A 21,622-nucleotide genomic window follows, 5' to 3' on the forward strand; every position below is an offset into this window, starting at 1 on the left:
TGAACCCACAATATCCCTGAGGCATCCCTGAGGCATGCCTGTATAAAAGTAAAATAAAATAAAATAGTGCAGCCCTTTTTTCTAATACTGGTTTTACCATATAATTCAAGCAGCCAGAAATTAGCATGCATGAATGCATAAGTAGAAAAACCCTCCCAGTAGGCTGATTTAAAAAATAATAATAATCACCAAGCTGGTATCTCTTGTGAATGCTGCAAGAACAGCTCACCCTTTTTAGCCCAGGCAATGACTCCTTTTTCTTCATCTTTTAAAAAACAGGACCTATAATGTTTCAGACCCTTTCCTTACTTTTAATGTTTTCCCATCTCTTCACTCGTTTTCCTGATCCCCAATTACCTGCAATTTATTGCAGGTGTCTTCCCTGCCCTCCCCCCAAACACACACACACACACACAAAATCTGCAAAAGATCAGATGTCACACAAGGTGCTCAGGTACCCAAGCCTCCTTTAAATAAAATATTAGTCGTGTTATGTGGAAACTTAGGTTGTGGACACGCTATACCTTTAAAGCACATTCAAAACACATTTCCCCCCTCAAAGAATTCTGGGTTTGGTCGCTTGTTAAATGTTGCTGGGAAATATAATTCTGTGAGGGGTAAGCTACAGTGGCCCAGAGTTCTTGGAGGGAAAGAACAGTACTTCAAAGGTGCCCTCAAGGTATAGTGTGTACAATGCCTAAAGTAGCTGCCTGGCATGCCCAGTTCCCTCCAAACAATGACTGGCTGCACACAGACACGTAGTCTCCTAAGTCTACACTACAGGATTTGAACCAATGTGCTTACGTAACCAGCAGCCTTGTGCAAGTCTCTCCTTTCAGAGGGGAAAGAGGAGCTTTGTGTTTACCGTAAACAGCCAGACAGGCCCTGATGTCCTTTGAACTAGTGCCTGCTTGCCTCTAGACCTAACTCTGACCTGAGCTACGGGGAGGAGCAGGGAGCAAGGCACACACAGAGAAAAAGCCAGTGGGTGGGTGTGGGACCCAGTGGGTGGGGAGTCAGAATACCTCCCCCAGAGCACACAGGTTAAACCTGAAGGGAATCTCCGAGGCCTGGAGTGGGCAGGGACATGCACCAAGCCTGATTTGCTCACAGAGGGGGAAAAGGTTAAAGTGCTGCCGCAGCAGCTGAGCTCTTCCGCTAGCCGCCTCCTTCAGCTTTAGCCTAGTTGGAACAACCCCATGACTGCACATCAGATTAGAAAAGGTGTGTTCTAATTAATGGGAGTGCTGTGGACTCCCTCCTCAGCTGCAACTGTGTCTGTATATGCATGTAACACGTAGGAGGAGTACACTTTCCCTGCTGAGCCCTGCCTGCTGGAACAAAAGGATTATAAAGCAGACGCAGATCACCCTGGGGATTATTTGCCGGAGTAGCTTGAAGAAACTTTGCTGGCTTCCTATGTAACAGCTGGGACAAGAGCAGCATGAGGAAGACATCGAACACAGGTGAGCAGAGGGGGAAATGTTTCTTCAGGGGCTTTGCATCCATCACCTGGGCTCTCTTGCGGCATACAGAGCCTGGGTTGTTCGTTTTGTTTTATCTGTTGTGTGGTTAACTGCTCTGGAAAGATCAAAGTTGCCTGGTGCAGGGAAATAGGGAAAGCATTAGCAGCAAAAGCTGATGAGGGAAATAAGCACATGAAGTCTGAAAACTTTGGCCAGGTCTGCTCAGAATTACATTGCATTGAATTCAGTGGGACCTACTTCTAGGTAAGTAGGGGTTAGGATTACAAACTAAATCCTTAGACCAGTAAAAAAAAAGGGGGGGGGAGCACATGTATATTCTGCTGCTGTATCTCTCCAGAATTTATTCCGGATTACAGTTTGAATGTGAACCAATTAGTGTTTTAAAATGGTAGTTCTCCCCCCCCTTACTTTTGAACTCTAGAATCCCTACTGTGACTTCTCATGGTTTTATAGGGCAGCTTCATGGGTTGCAGTATGAGGTACTTTATATATTATGTTTTCCACCACATGGGAAAATATGTTGTAGAACAAGAATCAAACTCATGAGAAGCAACCCTAAACTTTCAGTATACCTGTAAACTGTGTACTTGTTTTAAAGTTTCTCTGCAACTCTGAGGACTAGGAGCTTGTCAAATAGATCTCCTCACCCTGGAGATGTAGGGACTGGAAATCGCTAAGTTAATTTAAATGAGCATGTGTTACTTGAAACTGAAAATGGCCTGCATGCTAAGGAGTCAACGGGCATAAGCTTAAGAAAAAAAAGTTGGGAGAATATAAATTGGCAGGTACAAAGGAACCAGAGCAGATGTCAGGGTGTCTTGGCCTGACTCCACATTGTGCAACTGAACATTGGTGGCCTCCCTCCCTCCTAAGGAAAAACAATGTTTGTGATTTGCAGTGGCAAGCAGAGATGAGCTTAAAATTGCATTACCTGCTACTGCTGCAAATTGCACCCCAGTCAGAGGCTACCTGTGGAGTGTGAAATGCATGTTTGCTTCCTGTTTGTGGAAATAAAGAGAGGCCATTGTGGTTCACCTACACGCATTTGCATATAATACGTACTGAGGAAATTACTGAACCACAAGTAACCTCATACAACTTTAAACAGTCATGGCTTACTCCAAAGATTTTTGGGAACTGTAGTTTGCAGAATAGGGCTGCCTAACAATTCTCAGAGCCTTTAACACTTCCCAGGATTCTTTGCAGGAAGCAATGATTGTTTAAAGTGGTATGATACTGTTTTGAATGTATAGTTCAGATGGGGCCTTAGAGGTCAGATGAATGTCCAGAACAGCCAATGTAGGTGAAAGAAGCTCTACATCTCGATGCCTGCTGACTTTACGTCTTGTTTGTTCAGCAATAAAATTGGACCAAAGGCTAAAGTGAAGTTAGGTCTCCATACAGGAAATAGGAATCTTTTTCATCTCAGCAAGGTACTTGCAAAATTCCACAATGGTCAGCAAAGTGCTCATATTTCTCTTCAGCTGTGAGTAAGGGTCCAGGCTATCAATGTTAGCTGCCCTGAACTGTATGTGACCTATGAAGTTTCCTAGAAATAAATCCCACATGGCTACAGCAAACAAGACTGAAGGCCCAGGTGGTTGCTAGGGGCAACGCCAACATCTTTGCCCAAATGGTAGCAGAGCTCTTCGTTTTGAGTTGTTATGACATCGGTAGCCAATGAATCAATGGCCTGTTTTTCTCTCCAGCTTATTAGCAATGCAAGGAATTTTTATTTTGTTGGTTGGAAACTTATATTAGTGGTCATTATTCATCAGGCTGACACAGACAGAAGGCAATGTAGATAGTTTTTTTTCTCACTAGACTTCATTTCCTGAGTGTTTTTGGATGCTCAGAAGTCTGCTGGTTAGCAGAATAGAGCATGTTGTAATACAGCCACAGATTTATCACACACTTTGGCAAAGAGTGTACTATGATCTCACAACTATTTGCAGAGCCAGAAACTACAGTAACTCTCCCCCGAAAGGAATGACTCTGTGAAGGGGAGGAGAGAGGCTCCTAAAATTCTAGTGCTGTGTTTCTTGAACTTCTAAGAGACAAGGCATTCATGTACATAAGAGTAAGATCTATTAGCTCTCAAATGAGCTTGCCCCTATGTGAGTTGCTGTTCTGGGCATGCATCATTTGAGTGCATTCTGGTGCAACTGCATCTAGTCAGGGTGCTCTGCTATTTATTTTTTCATTATGACCACTCAGGTCTTGGCTTGCTTGCAGTCCATAATACATGTACAATTATACTAGACAGAGCCAGTTTGCATTGATTTACATGTGAACTCAACAAAATGGAACCACCATCACATAGAATCATAGGATTGCAGAATTGGAAAGTATCCCAAGGGTCATCAAGTTCAACCCCCTGAGATGCAGCAATCACAACTGAATCATGTGGAGACTTTCATTAAGGATTATTTCATTTGTATCCCACTATTCCTCAGATGAGCTTTATGCAGTGTGCCATCACTCTTTCCTCCACTGTTAACATTTGCTGTGAAGTAGGCTAAGCTGACAGATGCTGACTGGTTCAAGGTGGCACTGGAGCTTCATGGCTAAGTGGGGATTTGAACTTGGGTCTCCCTGGTCCTAGTCCAACCCTGTAACCACTGCACCACTCTGCCTTTCACATTTGTACATCTTGGACATGTCCTATAGATTGTCAGCAAACCAATACCTGAGAATTGATAGAGCTATTCATTATCTGGACATGAAAACAAGTTGTGTATACTTGCTCTTAAATTTTGCTGGTTTTATTTATATGTTAATAATTGTTTAAAATGACTGTGTGTATACCACTTAGGGATTGTTGGGGCAGTTTATAAATTCTTCTGAATAAACAGAAATAAACTGTGTAGCCACTAGCTTGCAAAACACTAGCACCATCTGTCCACTTCTAAAACCTGTACATAAATCAGATCTAGTATGTATTTCCTGACATGGGACCAACTCAGAGCAGTCGAGCCTTTGAACCATGCAGTGAACAATCCTCTATTAACAGAATTTGGAATTCATTCTTGCAAAGATACTGAGTCACTGGAATTCTCCTGAATGATTGCACAGTCTGAGCTCACGGTATTCCAGTTTAATTATGTTGCAAGTTCTGAAAAACTGGGAGAGTCCTAATAATAAAGTAATATGTGACCTGAAAGCCGGGTTATCTATTAGATTGGCAAATAAAGATTGGTTTGGCATATACCAATAATAGAGCCCTGTTATTGCAGGAAGAATAATTACTGTTACTGTGAAACTGATCAGCTGTATTTATTCATTAATCCCTGGAGTGGTAACCACAACTCTGATTCTCTGAAGGCTGGGTCGCATTACAGTGGACAGGCGTAACTATGCTTTTTGGTAGTCAGCAGCTAAATTGTAGCAGGATTTTTATGGAGGAGGACTTCCACTCTACCGGATACATTAATCCACATCTGATTTTTGCCAAGCAAGGAACTGGGAACTGGGTCTGATTTATGTAGAGGTCTTGGAAGTGTACAGCATGGCCAAATGGCCTGGGATGTATTTAAAAGGACATGGGTAAATTCCTTGCCAGTGTTTTCAAAGCACAGAGCACATCATTGTTGAGTAGGGTACAGGAAGAACATACCACAGATGGCCACCAGAACAAGTGTCCTAAGAACCTAGTCTATTGAGGATTATGATTCATAACCTTCATAATGTGGGTGAAGGAAAGCTTTTCCAGGTATTTGGATACTTACAAAAGTCTTCCAAAATCAGCACGTTTGAAAATATGACAAGTTTTGTAATTGGGCCACTGTTTTCCTGAATTTTTGCATCAGTAAATACAGTGGTACCTCGAGTTACAAACGCCTCAGGTTACAAATGCTTCAGGTTACAAACTCCGCTAGCCTGGAAGAGTTACCTCGAGTTGAGAACTTTGCCCCAGGATGAGAACAGAAATTGCGTGCCGGCGGCGCAGTGGCAGCAAGAGGCCCCATTAGCGAAAGCACGCCTCTAGTTAAGAACTGTTTCAGGTTAAGAACGGACCTCCGGAACGAATTAAGTTCGTATCTAGAGGTACCACTGTACTGGGTATAATGAAACCAAGCATGGTATAAAAGGCTGGCAAGTTTCCTTCTGATTCTGACTCATGAAGGATTTTGGGTAAGCTCCTTCCTTCATCTCGTTTAGCATGTATCCACTCTACTACCTATTCAGAAGCTCTGCTTGTGACGTTTGCTTTTTCTGCTAGACATAGCACTGTAAAATTCTTACTTAACTTCATTCATCTAACCCTTTAGATTATCAGTGTAATTGGTGGAACCCAAATTCATCCTCAAAATTGCTCATAGCCCATGCACATTTTGTGACAACTTGAAAATCTGCTCAGTGCATTATTTGGTTATTGAAACAACGGTACTTCCAATTGGATCAGGGACGCGGGTGACGCTGTGGGTAAAACCTCAGTGCCTAGGACTTGCCGATCGTATGGTCGGCGGTTCGAATCCCCGCGGCGGGGTGAGCTCCCGTCTTTCGGTCCCAGCTCCTGCCCACCTAGCAGTTCGAAAGCACCCCTAAGTGCAAGTAGATAAATAGGTACCGCTTTATAGCAGGAAGGTAAACAGTGTTTTCGTGTGCTGCGCTGGTGCTGGCTCGCCAGAGCAGCTTCGTCACGCTGGCCACGTGACCCGGAAGTGTCTGCGGACAGCGCTGGCCCCCGGCCTCTTAAGTGAGATGGGTGCACAACCCTAGAGTCGGACACGACTGGCCCGTACGGGCAGGAGTACCTTTACCTTTACCTTTTACTTCCAAATGGAGGGCTTTGCAAGTATCAAGCCAAAGAGTCTGTAGCTCATTGGTAGAAAACAGGCTTTGCGTGTACAGGGTCTCTGGCATCTCCAACACAGGCATATAATGTAACAGGGTTGAAAAAGATCTCCACTTAAGATTCCGGGGAGCTGATTTTGGACAGCCACTTGCTGCTTACAGTAAATCCTGGGATAGATGGACCAAAGGTCTAACTCACCATATAAAGCAGTTTCATATATTCATATTTGGCATGCCTGGCAACCACAAACCACACAGGGACTGTGCTACACTAGATGGCAGCAGGCTAAATGCAACATTCCAAGCTGACATTGTAGCATAACTAACCCCACCCCCATTAGTCGAGACCTCTTTTTTTCTTTGGAGGTAACTTCTCCCCTACTTCTGGTTTAGCGCTACAGTGCTTAAGCAGCTATGGGCAACAATGCCATCTGGATGCGTACCAAGAACACTAAGCAGAGCCAGTTCTGGAGCCATACCCTGAAGAACTCCAGCTGTTGCCTCCCCACTGTTTGACAATGATCCCTTCATAGTTCATTATTGTGTAACAATTGCTACTGATATGGAATCTGAAACAACTGCTAAATGATGCAAAAAAAAAAGTGATTGCAAAATTAACAACTGCTTGTTTTTTCTTGCTGGATTTGCTCACTAAAAATAGTCAATCAGAACAGCTGGACCTCGCCAACCACAACAGTTGCCCCTTGCAACACAGTAGGCCGCTAGATGCCAAAGATGAATGAAACTTCTGTTCAGATTAATGAGGAATATTTAGATATGAAGTTCATTTTATATTTTACACTAACTGTCCATGGCTTGGTGAAGAAAGTGTTACCATTGTGCCAATGCCATCTTACTCATCACTGGCAAGGAGCCTGCAGAAGCCTGTCTTGGCCAGTTAAATTGCCAGAAGTTGAGCAATCGTTATACATTTATCCCATTTTATTGTTTCTAATAAAAAATACATTTTCCTGTCTTGATTATTGTGTTGATTGAAATTCTAATAATAATGTCAAGCTCAAGAAACAAGTTAGTTGGGCTTTGAGTCCTAGTTAACTGCTGTTGGAGGCAGAATGCTTAGTGTACCTTAAATGCAATAAAAAAAGAAAGCACTAATTTTCACCTAATGCTTGAGGCCAAATGAAGAATAAACCCAATGGCCAAGCCTATAAGGCCTTGCTAAAAGAGCTTTCGTGTCAGTGGGAAAATCTTCACTGATTATGGCAATAACTCAATCTCTGAAGGGAACGAATGGAATAACATTTTTACTGAGAGCTGCCTTTCACTCATCAGGAGAGAAATTGGACTGTCAAATCTCCTGAGAACATTTATTAAGTATGAGGGCAAGGGATAAGACTTTTCTTTATTTGTCGTCATAGACTTTCTCCCATGCCTCACCATATGCATTGTCTGCAGTCTATATCAGATCTAATATGTGATTCCATAGGAGAACAATGGAAGAGTGACAATCTTCCTTTGCAAGACGTGTTGGGCAATTCTTCTTCCACAATGCTGGCACTTGGAAAATACTGGGAACCATTGATCCTCCCTAATTTAGGCATTTCTAAATTGGGAAATTTAAATGTGTGGGATGATGCAGCAGGGGAGGAGCATATAGTGAATGAAAACCGCCTCAAGGACTTGCCATGAAAGCTCACCTTGCAGAAATATTTTAATTGTTGGGAAGGAAGTTTAAAATTAGGTTGGCACCTGAGCCACAAACTCTGCAAGTCTGCCAGACCTCAGCTCAGCTTCTGATTTATTTTTGCTTCAGCTTGCAAAATCCAACCTGTGATTTGTTGCTTGGGCATTTTTCGTCTATCTTTCAGAATTTAGCTTGCTCCAGTCTAGACACCCTCTGCATACGAGATTCTGTTTGCTTTCAAAGAATCAAGCTTTATCCTTGAAATCATAGGAAGAGAGCAGGCAAGGCATTGAGGGAAGGCTTCTTTTAATCTGGGAGTGGCCACTAGCTGTTATCCAGAGAAAGAGCTTTACGTTTCCCCTTTAGCGAGCAAGAAGAAATTCCTGTGGCCTAGTTTTGTAAAGTCACATGGACTAGAACAGCCTGAGTTTGCAGCTGGAATTGACCACAACATATTAAAGGTCAGCTCTCTTCTCTCTTTCCACACATCACTTCTCTCTCTTCCAATCCCTCCACTAAAAAGCACCCATTCTCTGCCGTGGAAAACACTGTGCCCTTGTTTCAAGTAACTGCCTCTCTTGATGAGTTGATAGCATAGTTACATTTTTCAGCCAGTAAACAAAAGCCACCGTGCTTGGTCATGTTTGCCTGGAGACTTTAGGATTATGAAATCTAACCAATTCACATGGATCACCTATCAGCTTCCTACATGAGTCATTTCCTTTCTTGTGGCTGAACAGCCAGTCTGGTTTCAACATACTTGCTCTGTTCTTGACTTCTGACCTTTCAGTGGGTAAGACCCTCTACCATTGGGTCAGAAACCTTCCAGTTGTGGGGATCCACCTCCCTTGTTGCTTCACCACATCCTTGGCTCTTAAGAAGATGGGCTCCTTTATTTATTCAATACCTTTGTTGGCTTCTCCTTGCATACCACTGATTGTCATTTACTGACACTGATTAGTACTCATTTTCCAGCTCTCGTCCAAGCATTTGTGTGTTCATTTTGCAATTCTAGGATTTCTCAGGGTCTCTGTTTCAGAATGGGAGAGGAAATTTGCCATTCATTCAAGATTTTGATGGTTAAGGAGCAGCGCATGCTAAGAACATATGGTGCAACTATTTTTTCTCTTTTTTCATTTTTCATACTAGCTCTAGCAACATTTATTGATGCATGATGAACAGGTTTCTTTGTTTGTTTGTTTTAAATTGAAGCAAAAGGATTTGGGGCTTTGTATACACAGCCAGAACATAGGGCACTTTATTCATTTTAGCTACTCATTGTGCAGAGAAGCCAGGGGGTTAATCTATACCTTAAAAAAGGTAAAGGTACCCCTGCCTGTACGGGCCAGTCTTGACAGACTCTAGGGTTGTGCGCTCATCTCACTCTAGAGGCTGGGAGCCAGCGCTGTCCGCAGACACTTCCGGGTCACGTGGCCAGCGTGACGAAGCTGCTCTGGCGAACCGGCACCAGAGCAGCACACGGAAACGCCGTTTACCTTCCTGCTATAAAGCGGTACCTATTTATCTACTTGCACTTAGGGGTGCTTTCGAACCCAGCAGAAGCTGGGACCGAACGACGGGAGCTCACCCCGCCGCAGGGATTCGAACCGCTGACCATACGATCGGCAAGTCCTAGGCGCTGAGGTTTTACCCACAGCGCCACCCCCGTCCCAATCTATACCTTACCATGGTCTTAAAAAAAGAGGGGGGGGGTTACTACGCCTTCTAATCACTAAAACAGTGCTCCCGTCTCCCTTTTAAGCAATGAAGGCCCATGCAATGGGTGAGCGTATTGCTGTCAAGCCCCAAGTACCCAGCAGCTGAGATGCATATTATGCACATGTGGCAATCAAGGGGCAGAGTCAAATTATGCTGAGACCCAAAACCAGCCAGCACAGATTGTGAAAGCACAAACTCAGTTACTGCTTCACACAGCTTTCTGCTAATGTATGCATCTACTTAAATACAGTATTCACAAATGGTGCCTCTTACAAACATACATGATTTTCAGTCCATTATGATTTTCTTTATACATGTCACCATTTCCCCTTCCACCATTTTTCCTTCTTTGCTGCAGGATCTTTTCACTAGATAGGATTTTTGAGTTTGCCATCCTTCTATTTTGCATGTTGATATACAGGGCATTAGTTCGCCTGTCTTCCCAAAAGGAAACAGACTGGATCCAGAATTGGACTCTACAGTCACTTAAGGACTCATTGTTAAACCTGTGTTTATGGAAGATCATCTTACTCGGCTACGAGTGATCTCCAAGGAAGAAGAATACAGGGCCATATAATTTCTTCATATAGATTGTGTTTGACTTTTCGTGTGTCATTATTTCACTGGCTTAATCTTTTACTGAGATTAGTCTTGTTTAAATTCCTGTAACACTTATATGCTCGATAGTTCATCATACCATGATTTCCCCCTCCACTTTATAACATCAGAAGAGGAAGTATTCCTGGGATTTATCATCAGGATTGCTCAAACCTCCAGCATTAGCCCTGCCAGCAAGGATCTGGCTTTTCCACCAAGCTTTTGCTTTTGTTAAATCATTTATCTGCAGGAGAAAGCCTACATGCAGCTGCATATGGATATTTATTATCTACCTAAGATAGATCAGACTCCTTCAGCAAGACTACTAAAAATTCTTCTGGGCACCTAGAAATATGACAGTGGCGTGTAGGAATAAGGATATATTTGTAGGCCTTTGTTAAAGAACGTTGGCTGGTAGAGTGCTATGCAGCGACCATGAACTGAATGTAGCAAGGACTGCCAGTTATGCAATAATTGGGGTGGGGCAGGGCAAGGGCAGCATGGTCTATATGAATACCTGAAGTAGACATAAACTATCTTGATAATGCTTTCTTGAAAGGAGAGACCAATTGTGCCTAGTGCTGGCAACATCTACTCAGGCATAGGTGCCAACTCCCTGGGGCCTTGGGTGCCCGAGCACCCACATGAAGGGGCTGGGCATGCACAGATTTCAGTGTCAGGGCCAGGTACTCTGCATGGCACCCACAGCCCCAGGCACCCATGGTTGTGGGGCCAAGCTGGCACTCCTGTCCCCAGGGCTAAGGCACACCAGGGGATATTCAGTGGGCAAGGGATTGTGTGCTGTGTTCATACTTCCTTTCTTTTCCTTCCTTATCTCTTTGGAACCTCACAGGGCTGGTGGCTTGGTGCAGACACAAGGGTGGGATTGCAGTGATCAGTACCAGGCGTTGAACAGCGCTTTCCCTGATAACTGGTGGCAGTGCAATGGGTGTAATGAGCTCTTCAGAGACTGAGAGCCAGTTCAAGCACTTATCAGAATGGGCAATCTGTACACAATGTAAGGTAAACAGGACTCCCACTATGGGCCCCTCCACATCTTCTTTTTAAATGGGTGCATTCTGCACCGTGTCATTGATGCAAAAATAGTGCATTAGTGGTGTGATTATGTTGAACTATCCAGACATCATTCTACTTTATTAGTGGTTCTGCAACATCTCCCCAATGCTATTGGATAGTTGGATGGGCATTCTGTTGCTGTAGCACAACAGAAGTGGGGGAGAGGAGAGGGGAAATCAACACTTGACAGGATTTTAGTAGGAAACTATGGGACATGCACCTATTGAGAAAGAGGCAGTAGGACTGCCCCAAAGCTTTTGTAGGCACAAGTGGGTTTGAAAATGTGATCACATTTAACTGCCCTGATAAATATCAAGAGCACACATCATGATCTATTCAGGATGCACACCCCCTATACCTTTAGCGTAAAATGTGAAATGGGTTGTATGCATATGTGGGAAGCTTCCTTGCACCAAGTCAGACCACTGACCTGTATTATCAACACTGATTGGCAGGGGCTCCCCAGGGTTTCAGGAAGGGGTCAATCTCAGCCTGACCTTCAGATGCTGGGGACTGAGCATGGGATCTCTGGCACACAGAGCATGCGTTGCTCTGCCACTGAACTATGGCCTTTTACCTGCATGATTTCTCCGTGAGCCTTCCTCTTCAAAAATTAAGAGGCAAGGTGGAACAACTCATTATGGCATACATAAGATGTTGGAACATGAGAGTTCATGCTTTTCACCCCATCTAGGTGTAAATTGGCCTGAGGGCTGCCATCTGCACCCCTTTTTATATTTGATATTTTTGCAGATATGGCCCAGCATTTCAGATCCACTGTAGCCATAGCTGCAGGGTATCTATCTGAATTTTTATTCAGAGTTGCCAAAGCAAATTTAAACAGCGGCATAAGACTGTCAAAATTAATTAAAGGAAGCCCAAGTTGTTAATGATTCTCATAGAGGGACAATTTGAATTTTGATTCTTTTTCAAACAAGTGTATACATATGTATAAAAGCTTTTAATTTCACTCACAGCTTTGTAAAGCACGCCACATCTCTGGTATATACTTGCAAGTAAAATGAAAACCGGAAAGCCGTGCCGTTTTTATGTCTGAAGAGATGACTAATCCCTTGCTCAGAAAATTGTTCTTTCCTTCTGCCCAGCTCAGTGCTCTTTGTCCTTTATGAACCCAGCAAAACTTGGCACGTGATATAAGCTAGTGAGACTGCAAAGACCTTTCCATGACTAGCTCAGAAATACTGAGTGATTGTCTGGCAGCAGAATGAATGACAAACATGCCCCTTTCTCTTGCAGTCTACCTTTTGCCCACTCTTAGCAAGCTGTGCCCTCACTAGAGCTCTACTTGAGCTGTGATTTGAACCTGTGAAGGTCCAGTTCTGAAGTGCATTTCACAATATGGTTCATCACATGTTGCACTGAATGCAGATACATAGGAGCCAATTCCTAGGGGCTGAGGACCCTTCGCTCGCCCCCATAAAATATTTGAGGGGATCAGCCACCAAAGTTGATGGGCATTGCCATTCAAATGGGTTGTCCCTACATGCATACAAGTGTTTGTGAGAAACATTTTCCATAGATCAAACAGGATTGATTGTTACTTCTGGGGTGGCGCCATCGGTAATGGCGGACTCCCTCTGACCTGGAGGGACCGGCTCTACGGAAACCGGGTCTGTTCCGCTTCAGCGAAGCGGGGACCCTTTAAAAAACCACAGGCGGGTGAAGCCTGTGGCCGTGGGACTCGGAGGGCACCTTTCGCGCCCCCCCAATTTGTAAAGGAACCCAATTACGGGCTCCGGAGCGAAGCGGGGCAAGCGGCGCGGTGCTGAGAGTCAACTGCTTCTTCCATGGGGCGAAGCCGCACAGCCGTTACCGGAGAGCGCTGCCTTTTTCCTGTGACAATCTGGCTATAAAAACAACTACCCGTGAGTAGGTTAAACTTGGAAATAAAGGAGACAGTTGGACTTTAAACAATGACCCGTGAGCAGAATGGAAAATTGGATTAAGAAATTTCTTCTAATTTGGCACTGAAGCGGGAAGGTCTAAACAGGAAGTCAGCCTTCTGCTTTTTGTAGGTAGAGTAAAGCAAAGACACGGCAAGCTAGAGTTTAGAAAAACGTTTGTAAAGGACCAGTTTTCATCATCTAAAATTATTGAACCCCCCTTGGAAGCAGGAGAAGAGGGGTTTTTTTTTCTTTCTGGACTGTTTAAACTTGCAGAAGAGAGTGTAAAGAAAAGGAATTTTCCACCGTCTTGAACCTGGGAGCGGGGTGTCAGGACAGACGTCCTCGGGAAGTTCATTGACTATAGACAAACGTTTCTGACAGACAGTTAAAAGAAGAGAAACATAGTGACTCCATTGTTCCCCTTCGTATTTAAAAGGAACAAAATATTGACAAAATATCTGAAAAAGGAAACTTTGTTGCTAGATCTGCTATATAAAAAGAGAGAGAGAGAGAGAGATGGATACAAACAGAAGCTTTTCCCCTAGAGGGAGCTTATGAAACTGTTATTAAATCTGAACTGGGGAGCTTTGCAGCTGCAATAGATTAAGATCGTGGGATCAGACTTTGACCTTGCACAAGAATGTCCTCGGAGGCTCTGGTGCGTGCTTTCTGTAAGACAAGTGCTTTATTGGAACAGTTACATGAGAAGACGGATTTGATGACTGCTGCGATCGGAAACTTTGGACAGGTAGTGGGTATCTATATAGAACCCACTCAGGAATTAATCCAGGAGTGTGCTCTGACAGATCAGATGAGGGAAGAGGTTGTGGCTGGACCTCGGGAGGTAGAGATGGAGGGAACTGTGGTTCAGCAGGAACATGAGCTGTTGGATCCGATGAATGAACTCGGAAAAAGCCAGATTTGGAGAGATAGAGTCTTGCTTGGCTTGGAGATGGGGGGCTGGATAGACCCCCCTATGCAGGGATGTTTTGACTTTTCAAGTCTGGCTTTGGGCCAGGAGGAGTTTGGAGTTGTGGGGGTCCTCAACTTTGGAGGGACTTTGAAACATGCTTTTAAATACCACATGGAGTTCAGCGTTGACTATGGAAAAGGGGCTGATCTGTCGAGAAGGGACAAAAATATTGTCAAGCTGGAGTCTCCACAAGTAAAAAGAGCAGAAGACAAAGTAAAATACAGGTATAAAGATGAAGAAGATCATCCCGGAAGGGACATGGAAGAGACTTAAGGGCCTCGGACATAAGGTTACCAGGTTAATGAACTAGATGGATGGGATAGAAAGGACTGACAAAACCCGGGACCAGGAGGAAGAGACGTTGGATGAAGATTGGCAGAAAGTTTTTAAAAAAATTTTACTTAGGAATGTTTTGTAAAATTAATGAGTATTAGAAAAATGTTGGAATGAAATTATTTGGCTTTAGCAGAAATGTTAAAAAGAATTATGTAAGAATGGGCTATGGGTATGAGAAATGGGCATAAATAAGATTCAAGTCTTAAGTTTTAGGGTTTTTTATGGTAAGTTAAGGTTAAAATAGATTAAGGTAATTTAATGAAAGAATATTACGAAAAATGGAAAGGATTTGCTGTGACAATCAATAACTAGAATACAAAAAAGGGAGGTGGGAGGAGGTCGATGAAATAAGGTGATGACAGTTAAGGATTTGGGAATATTGGATCTGTTTTTTAATTTTTTTTCTTTTTTTGGCTTATTTTTGCTTTTTGATTTTGATGTGTTATGTGTTTGTTTCTGTTCTTTGACTCTGACTTTTATCGATTTGTATTCTTTAATTGCTTTTTGTTCTTTTCTTGTTTTTTCCTTTTTTTCCTCTTTGTGTTTTTTGTAATTTTAAAATTCTTAATAAAAATCATTTGATTGTTAACAGTGAGCACAGTAAGGGAAGCAATGGCTTTGGGAAGGAGGCGTAAGGCTCTGGCATGGCCCTAGAGCCCTCCCACCTCCTCCCCAAAGCTGGACAAGGGCTTACTAGGCTTTGCGAGGGAGCCAGGAGGACTCTTTGATTAGGTTATCCACACCTTTCCGCCCTGCATATGACCCAGGTGAATGAAGAAGAAAGTGGTGATTGTGATCACGGTGTACACCTTGGGCAGGTGTGGCTACACTCTCTCTGCTGGTATCACCTTCATTTGGACACACTGCAGTGTAATGCAGAATCAATATGTAATGAATTTTTATTTTTGGATTGAAACTATATTCTGAAGAAGTGCTTTATGTGGGGGGAGTGTAATAGATCTAGCTTGTGTGTGGATTACATAGGGGGACAAGTACTCTGTCTCAATTGATCCTAAAATAAAATGTGTGCACACAGCCATAGTTACTGAACTATTTCCACTTTGTTTTACAAGTTTCATTGGGATGAAAGTAAACAAACTCTTTCTTCACTTATTGTCTTGCTTTGAGGATAGGGAGTCCGCTGAGCTCTGAAAAGAGCTCTCAGCACAACATCTCTGGCTAGGAGAGCAGAAGCAATTACTCTCTCAACACCAGTGACCCTCTGCAGCAGAGTGCGCTTGTACTGATGTTCTCCCCTGAGATGCTGCTCAGCGCTTCAGCTGGGTAGTTCGCCAGCAATTTAAGCACCAAGCCACCGATATTAAATTGTGCATCAGCCCTACAGCAGCAGAGGCGCTAAAAAAAGAAGAAGCAGAAAATTGTTGCGTGTAAACATGACCATTATTGTTGGGGAAAGAACCTCTGTGGAGTTACTGGTTCTCTTAGGGAAAAGCTAGATATGATGGCGGCACAGATCTGAGTATTTGAATTAAGCTGCCATCAAATCTTCCCCTGCTCCCCAATGTGCCACTACCATTGAAAACTACCTCCTTATCCCTACCAGTTCTCACTCAAAGGGTACCTCCCGGCTGATGTTTTCATTGCGGTTGTATGCTGCAACATGTCCTTGATGCAGTAATAGTGCATTAGTGGAGAGCTATCTGCACATCATTCCACTTCGTTGGTTGTCCTGTGATGCTTCTGCAGTGGGACTGCATAATTGCCATCTGGAGGGGCACACTTGCGTAATACCACAACAAATGTGCACAAACTGAATGCTTGTGGTATGAAAAAGTATTTCAGCAGGAAAAGTTACAGGACATGCACCAGTTGGAAATGAAGCAGTATGTCCACCCCAAACCTTTGGAGGCCATATGAGTATAAATCATCATGAATGTACAATAAGAAGGATGTCTGGAGGGGCTGTGTGTGATAGTGAGGGCAGCCCTTCAGGGCACTGATGCATCAAGTGTGGAAATTATGATTGCTATTAATGTATTGATATAATATTGTTTATAGGCTGCTTTTTGGGAATAGCCCCCTCAAGGTAGCTTACAAAGCATGAAAACACAACGCAAAGAGCTAACAGCCATTTAGAAACCTAGGCTAGTTAAAACAAATAAAACAACACTATAAAGTTCCTACAGACAAGAGAAACTATCCATCTTAAAATAGTTCTCTTAACAATGTGAAGGTTGACCTGGAGAAATGTGTTTTAAAAACCTTCTTAAAGGGTTGCAGCTTGAGGGGGTGGGGAATACACCTTGGTGCAGAGGTAGTTCCACAATCTGGGGACATAAATATATGCATGTACTAGGAACTGTCCTGCGCTTGCCAACCCCTTGCCATTCCCCCCACATTAACCTCCTACAGCTTCCCCTTTCCACACCATTTTGGGAAGCTCACTTTTCACCTTCCCATCCCTATTTTTGAAACCACTTCTCTATTCTGTTTCGCAGCCCTGCTTTCCACCTTATTTTCACCTTCACCCTTATGTCCATGCCACCATCTCCCCTTCTTTTGTGCAACCCCCGCCTTACACAGAAACCACCATGGTAACCTCCTGCATCTTCCTTATTATGAACAGGCAGCTGTTCATAATAAACATGCATAATTTAAGTATAACACACCATGCATAGATGAGAAAGATGCTACGACGGCTGAGGTAATCCAGCTGTGTAACACTGACTGTATCCCAGCTCTTTAAGGCTGCCAACTTTTAAGCTACTTAAAGCTGCCAGGGACTTTTATCATTGGGAAATGCTGCTGCTTGGAATGTCTTCATGTGGGTGGTCTTTCCTATTCAGTCATTCAATGATTAATTTCCTGGTAAAGATCCCTCTCCCACTCTGGGTGAACCTGTAGGCATGGTTGGCAGCATGTCATTACTTGAAGCTGACCTGTTGCATGCTTTAATCAGGACCATTTCAGTTTCTGAGTCTGACTCAGCATCTCAGCTCTTGCAAATGCATTTTGATTATCTTTAAAAGGTAAAGGGACCCCTGACCATTAGGTCCAGTCGTGACCGACTCTGGGGTTGCGGTGCTCATCTCGCTTTATTGGCTGAGGAAGCCGGCATACAGCTTCTGGGTCATGCGGCCAGCATGACTAAGCCACTTCTGGAGAACCAGAGCAGCGCACGGAAACGCCGTTTACCTTCCCGCCGGTGCGATACCTATTTATCTACTTGCACTTTGACGTGCTTTCGAACTGCTAGGTTGGCAGGAGCAGGGACTGAGCAATGGGAGCTCACCCCGTTGCGGGGATTCGAACTGCCGACCTTCTGATCGGCAAGTCCTAGGCTTCTGATCGGCAAGTCCTAGGCTCTGTGGTTTAACCCACAGCGCCACCCGCGTCCCTTGATTATCTTTACTGTTAATATTATTGCTTCTACCTCTTATTGCAAAGAGATCTCTCTGTAACAGTTCCTCTCCCCACTTTTATAATATTGAGACGTTATCAAATTAAAAGGAATGGTGGGAGATTGAGGACACAGACAAAAGAAAGTACTTCTTCACACAGCGCCTAGATAAACTATGGAATTTGCTACCAGAACACATGGTGATGGCCACCAGTTTAGATGACCTTAAAATCAGCTTAGGTAAATTAATGTGACTCTGTTCTAGTAAATTTAATAAGAAATAGATGTGGTAGAATACTCCCCAAATACTCACACTCTAGATCAGGCATCCCCAAACCCGGCCCTCCAGATGTTTTGGGACTGCAATTCCCACCATCCCTAGCTAACAGGACCAGTGATCAGGGATGGTGGGAATTGTAGCCCCCAAACATCTGGAGGGCCGAGTTTGGGGATGCCTGCTCTAAGTTGCCAAATAGTTTAACTAGCAGATATACACATGATATCTGAAAGGAGGGAATGATGAAAAAAGATTATTTAAACCATGACTGATTATTTAAACCATGAGGACAATGGAAAGTGTCATTTTGGAGGACCTTAGCTAGTATGTGAACACTGAGTGTGTGGGGTCTCTTGGAGCCATGCCTGAATACCAGAATTTCTATAGTCTTCTGCTTAAGTTGTATATAACTTTTTTTTCGGGAACTGAAACAGGAACTGCTATCATTTTTCAGGGAACTGCTATCATTTCTGTTCAAACGTGGCAAGTTTTTGTAGCACTTCAAAAAAAATTGTAGGCCTCTTTGATAATTAACCACAAATGTGATTACTATAGGCAACAATGTACAAACTTAGTTTCTCACTCTCTCTCTCTCTCTTAAAAAAAGCAACTATTGGTAAGTCTTTAGTCTGAGCATCAATGTGTCTGTGTCCAAACCAGCTTGATGCTGTGAAAATGTAAGATGCCTCTAAGTTAGAAGTACTGTACTGGAGAACAGGATTCCTATGGAGAATGGGATTTTTGTTTGGACTGAAAACCAAGGAAATTGAGAGGGGGCACGGCAATGCTATACCACACATCAGAAATTCTTGCCAGCTCTGGTAAATAACCCTAATTTACTTCCCCCCGCCCTCGAAAATAGGGTGGCCCATCTCATTTTACCACCTAAGGCGAACCAGGAAGGTACTCCGCCCCCACCAAAGTCTCGTAGAAATCATGCAAGATCTCATGGAACTCCATGAGAACTTGCCATAAGCCACAGCAGGAGCAGGTAAGCTACCCACAGTAACACCGTCCTGTGGCTTTTCACCACCTGAGGTGGCTGCTTCACTTTGCTTCATGGGTGGACCGGCCCTTACTTCAGGATTAGTAATATGTGGTCACTGCCACCCATGGTTTGCCTAAAAACTGTAACTAGAAAACCTGTCCAAACCATTGTTTCAAATTCTCATTTGGAAGCAAGCTATGGTTGGCAGAATCCTGATTAATGCCTGATTAAGACATTATAGCAAACTGTTGCTAGTGACAATCAGCATGTGAAGAAGGGAGCCAGAGTATGTTGAGGAGGAAGCACATCAGCATGAAGTCCATTCATGGTCTGCCAGACCATGACTGGGGAGGAACACAATTATGTGGATGAAGTTATCAAGGGCTCACAGGAGATGGAGGCTTCATTACCTGAAGCCATTGTCACAGCTGTAGTAGGAATTTGCTTTTCTAATATCACTTTAGCAAAATTTTCAGAACCAGGTGGGTAGCAGGTTTCTTCCACAGGCTGTTATCTCTGGGGTGATCAAAGGCGCTGGGGAAAAGATTTCATCTATTTTCATATGACAAGGTGAACAAAGGAAATGAGTACAAGTTGCCTCAAACCCCCTCAGGAACTGAATGGCTTGAGGACTTGAGTTGCAAGTGCCTGGACATGTACAGCAACTGCATGAATTACAGAAAGAGGGGGGAAACTTTCTGTGAGTTGCAAGTCAAGGCAGGGAGGATTAATGGACAGATGAATGTAGGGTAGGATGGCTTTGGCATAACTTTAATGCTGGGAAACTGCCCAGGACTGACAGCTCACGGGAATCATATTATCTCTGTAAACAGAAGGAAGACTTAGGCTGCCACCCAGGCAGCAGTGGAGGAAGCACCTCTCCTCTGTTGCCTTCTCATTGCTGCCTATTTCGGTCTGAGAAGACCACAAAATGCCTGGTGGTGTCAGAAGGGACCCAGGAAGTTACCCTTTCCAATGCCCAGTTCAAAAGCAGGACCATCCATCCCTTAAGCAACCAACTCAGTCTTGAGTGCTGCATGCGGCCCACAAAAAGCAGAAAGTACATAACACAACAAGCAGCTTGCAATGCAGTTGTTCTACATGACTTATGCAAAAGTGCTGAGGCAAAGAATATTAGAGAAAGAGGAGAGGAAATAAAGGGGTGGTTGTTTGCTACTTTGACCTGATGGATTGAGCAAAACTAATCCATAGAGGGCTCCCTTCATCTAAACACCAATTGGAGCCAACCACACAGGTCTTTTCTGTCCATTCACCAGGCATCCTTCCTTCCAGTGGAGAGCCAATCAAGTTGGTATGACCTGTATGACTGGTTTTGCCCATGTGTGTTGTTTAATTCTCACAAAGTGTTCATCCACATTTACCTTTTGTACTTTCCAGGCACAATACTTGCCGCAGTTGATTACACCACAATGTTTCCATGGCCCTATGCTTGGGGTTGGGTCTGAAGCCATTTCCATACACTCTCTGTTAGCTGAAGAGTTATTGTTACAGGTACAAAATCCTTCTAGGTCTGCGGTATTCTGTTGCTTGAGGTGTTGGTAGAAGGCCAGGCCAGACAGAGTGCATTGAAACCATTACCACTTATGGAATGTGGGAATGAAAGAGGGAGGTGAGCACTCCTTGTCAGCTTCTCGTGGGCATCTGCTTTGTGACTGTGAGAACACGATGCTGGACTAGATGGGCCTTCAGCTGACCCATCAGGGCTTGCTTTATGTTCTTACCTTTTTAGTTAGAGATCTATGGAGTACATAGCAGGCTCTCTAAGATGTTCAGATGCCCTCCATGCATGATATTTTATAATCAAAAGTGTTTAGTCCTAGAACAAAAACATAGCAAATATGAGTACAAAGTTGTGGCTTGCTCATATTTCTGTGATTTGTTTTGTCTTTTTGGTGCTCTTTACTGGTTCTAACTACTGGTATCACACAGATCGGGGTGGCCACCGTGGTGTGTACCAGATGTTGTTGGACCGCAACTTCCCATTGGCCTCAGGAAGGTGGTCAAAGGTCAGGGACGATAGATGCTGTAGTCCAGCAACATCTGAAGTACATCATGTTGGTTCCCCATGACTTAGAACATCTGACTTACAGTCTATGAGCAGAATCTGGAATGTTGCATCCTGCTGTCCCGTTTGCATTGAGGATATCTGTCTCCAGTGAACATTAAACACCTGCCAAGGGATTAAATTTTAAAAGGTTGCTTCAATAAATAGGCTACTTTGTGCATTTTCCCCTCAGACTGGTTATTTGGCTTAGAAAAATGGTATAAAGAAATGAAAGTTGCAGTTGTTAAGTGGAATTGCAATATGTTGCCACATCTTGCAATGGCTGCACCCAAAGCAGTGGAGAATTGTCCACTCTCGTGATTTTATTCAGGGAGGCCTGTGATTATAATAAGCTATGCGGCGGAGGGCATGAGAAGTAAAGGAGAGCATGGC

The 21,622-nt window shown here is 43.6% G+C and overlaps 1 protein-coding gene and 1 long non-coding RNA gene across 2 annotated transcripts in view; both read left to right on the forward strand.

Moving 5' to 3' along the window:
* The first annotated feature begins 876 nt into the window (after nt 1-876).
* SEPTIN9 (septin 9) overlaps nt 877-21,622 on the forward strand; it is a 220,646-nt gene continuing 199,900 nt past the window's right edge. The window contains exon 1 of the mRNA XM_083597908.1: nt 877-1,466. Within this exon, the coding sequence (XP_083454034.1) occupies nt 1,445-1,466 (22 nt within the window). The 5' untranslated portion in view covers nt 877-1,444. The remainder of the gene's footprint in view (nt 1,467-21,622) is intronic.
* LOC310755361 lies at nt 12,883-15,118 on the forward strand. The gene is made up of 2 exons (XR_014544333.1): nt 12,883-13,216; nt 13,272-15,118. It is a non-coding gene; the product is annotated as an uncharacterized lncRNA (long non-coding RNA).

Source organism: Podarcis filfolensis (assembly GCF_964270895.1).
Source record: "Podarcis filfolensis genome assembly, chromosome: 2".
Lineage (NCBI taxonomy): Eukaryota > Metazoa > Chordata > Lepidosauria > Squamata > Lacertidae > Podarcis > Podarcis filfolensis.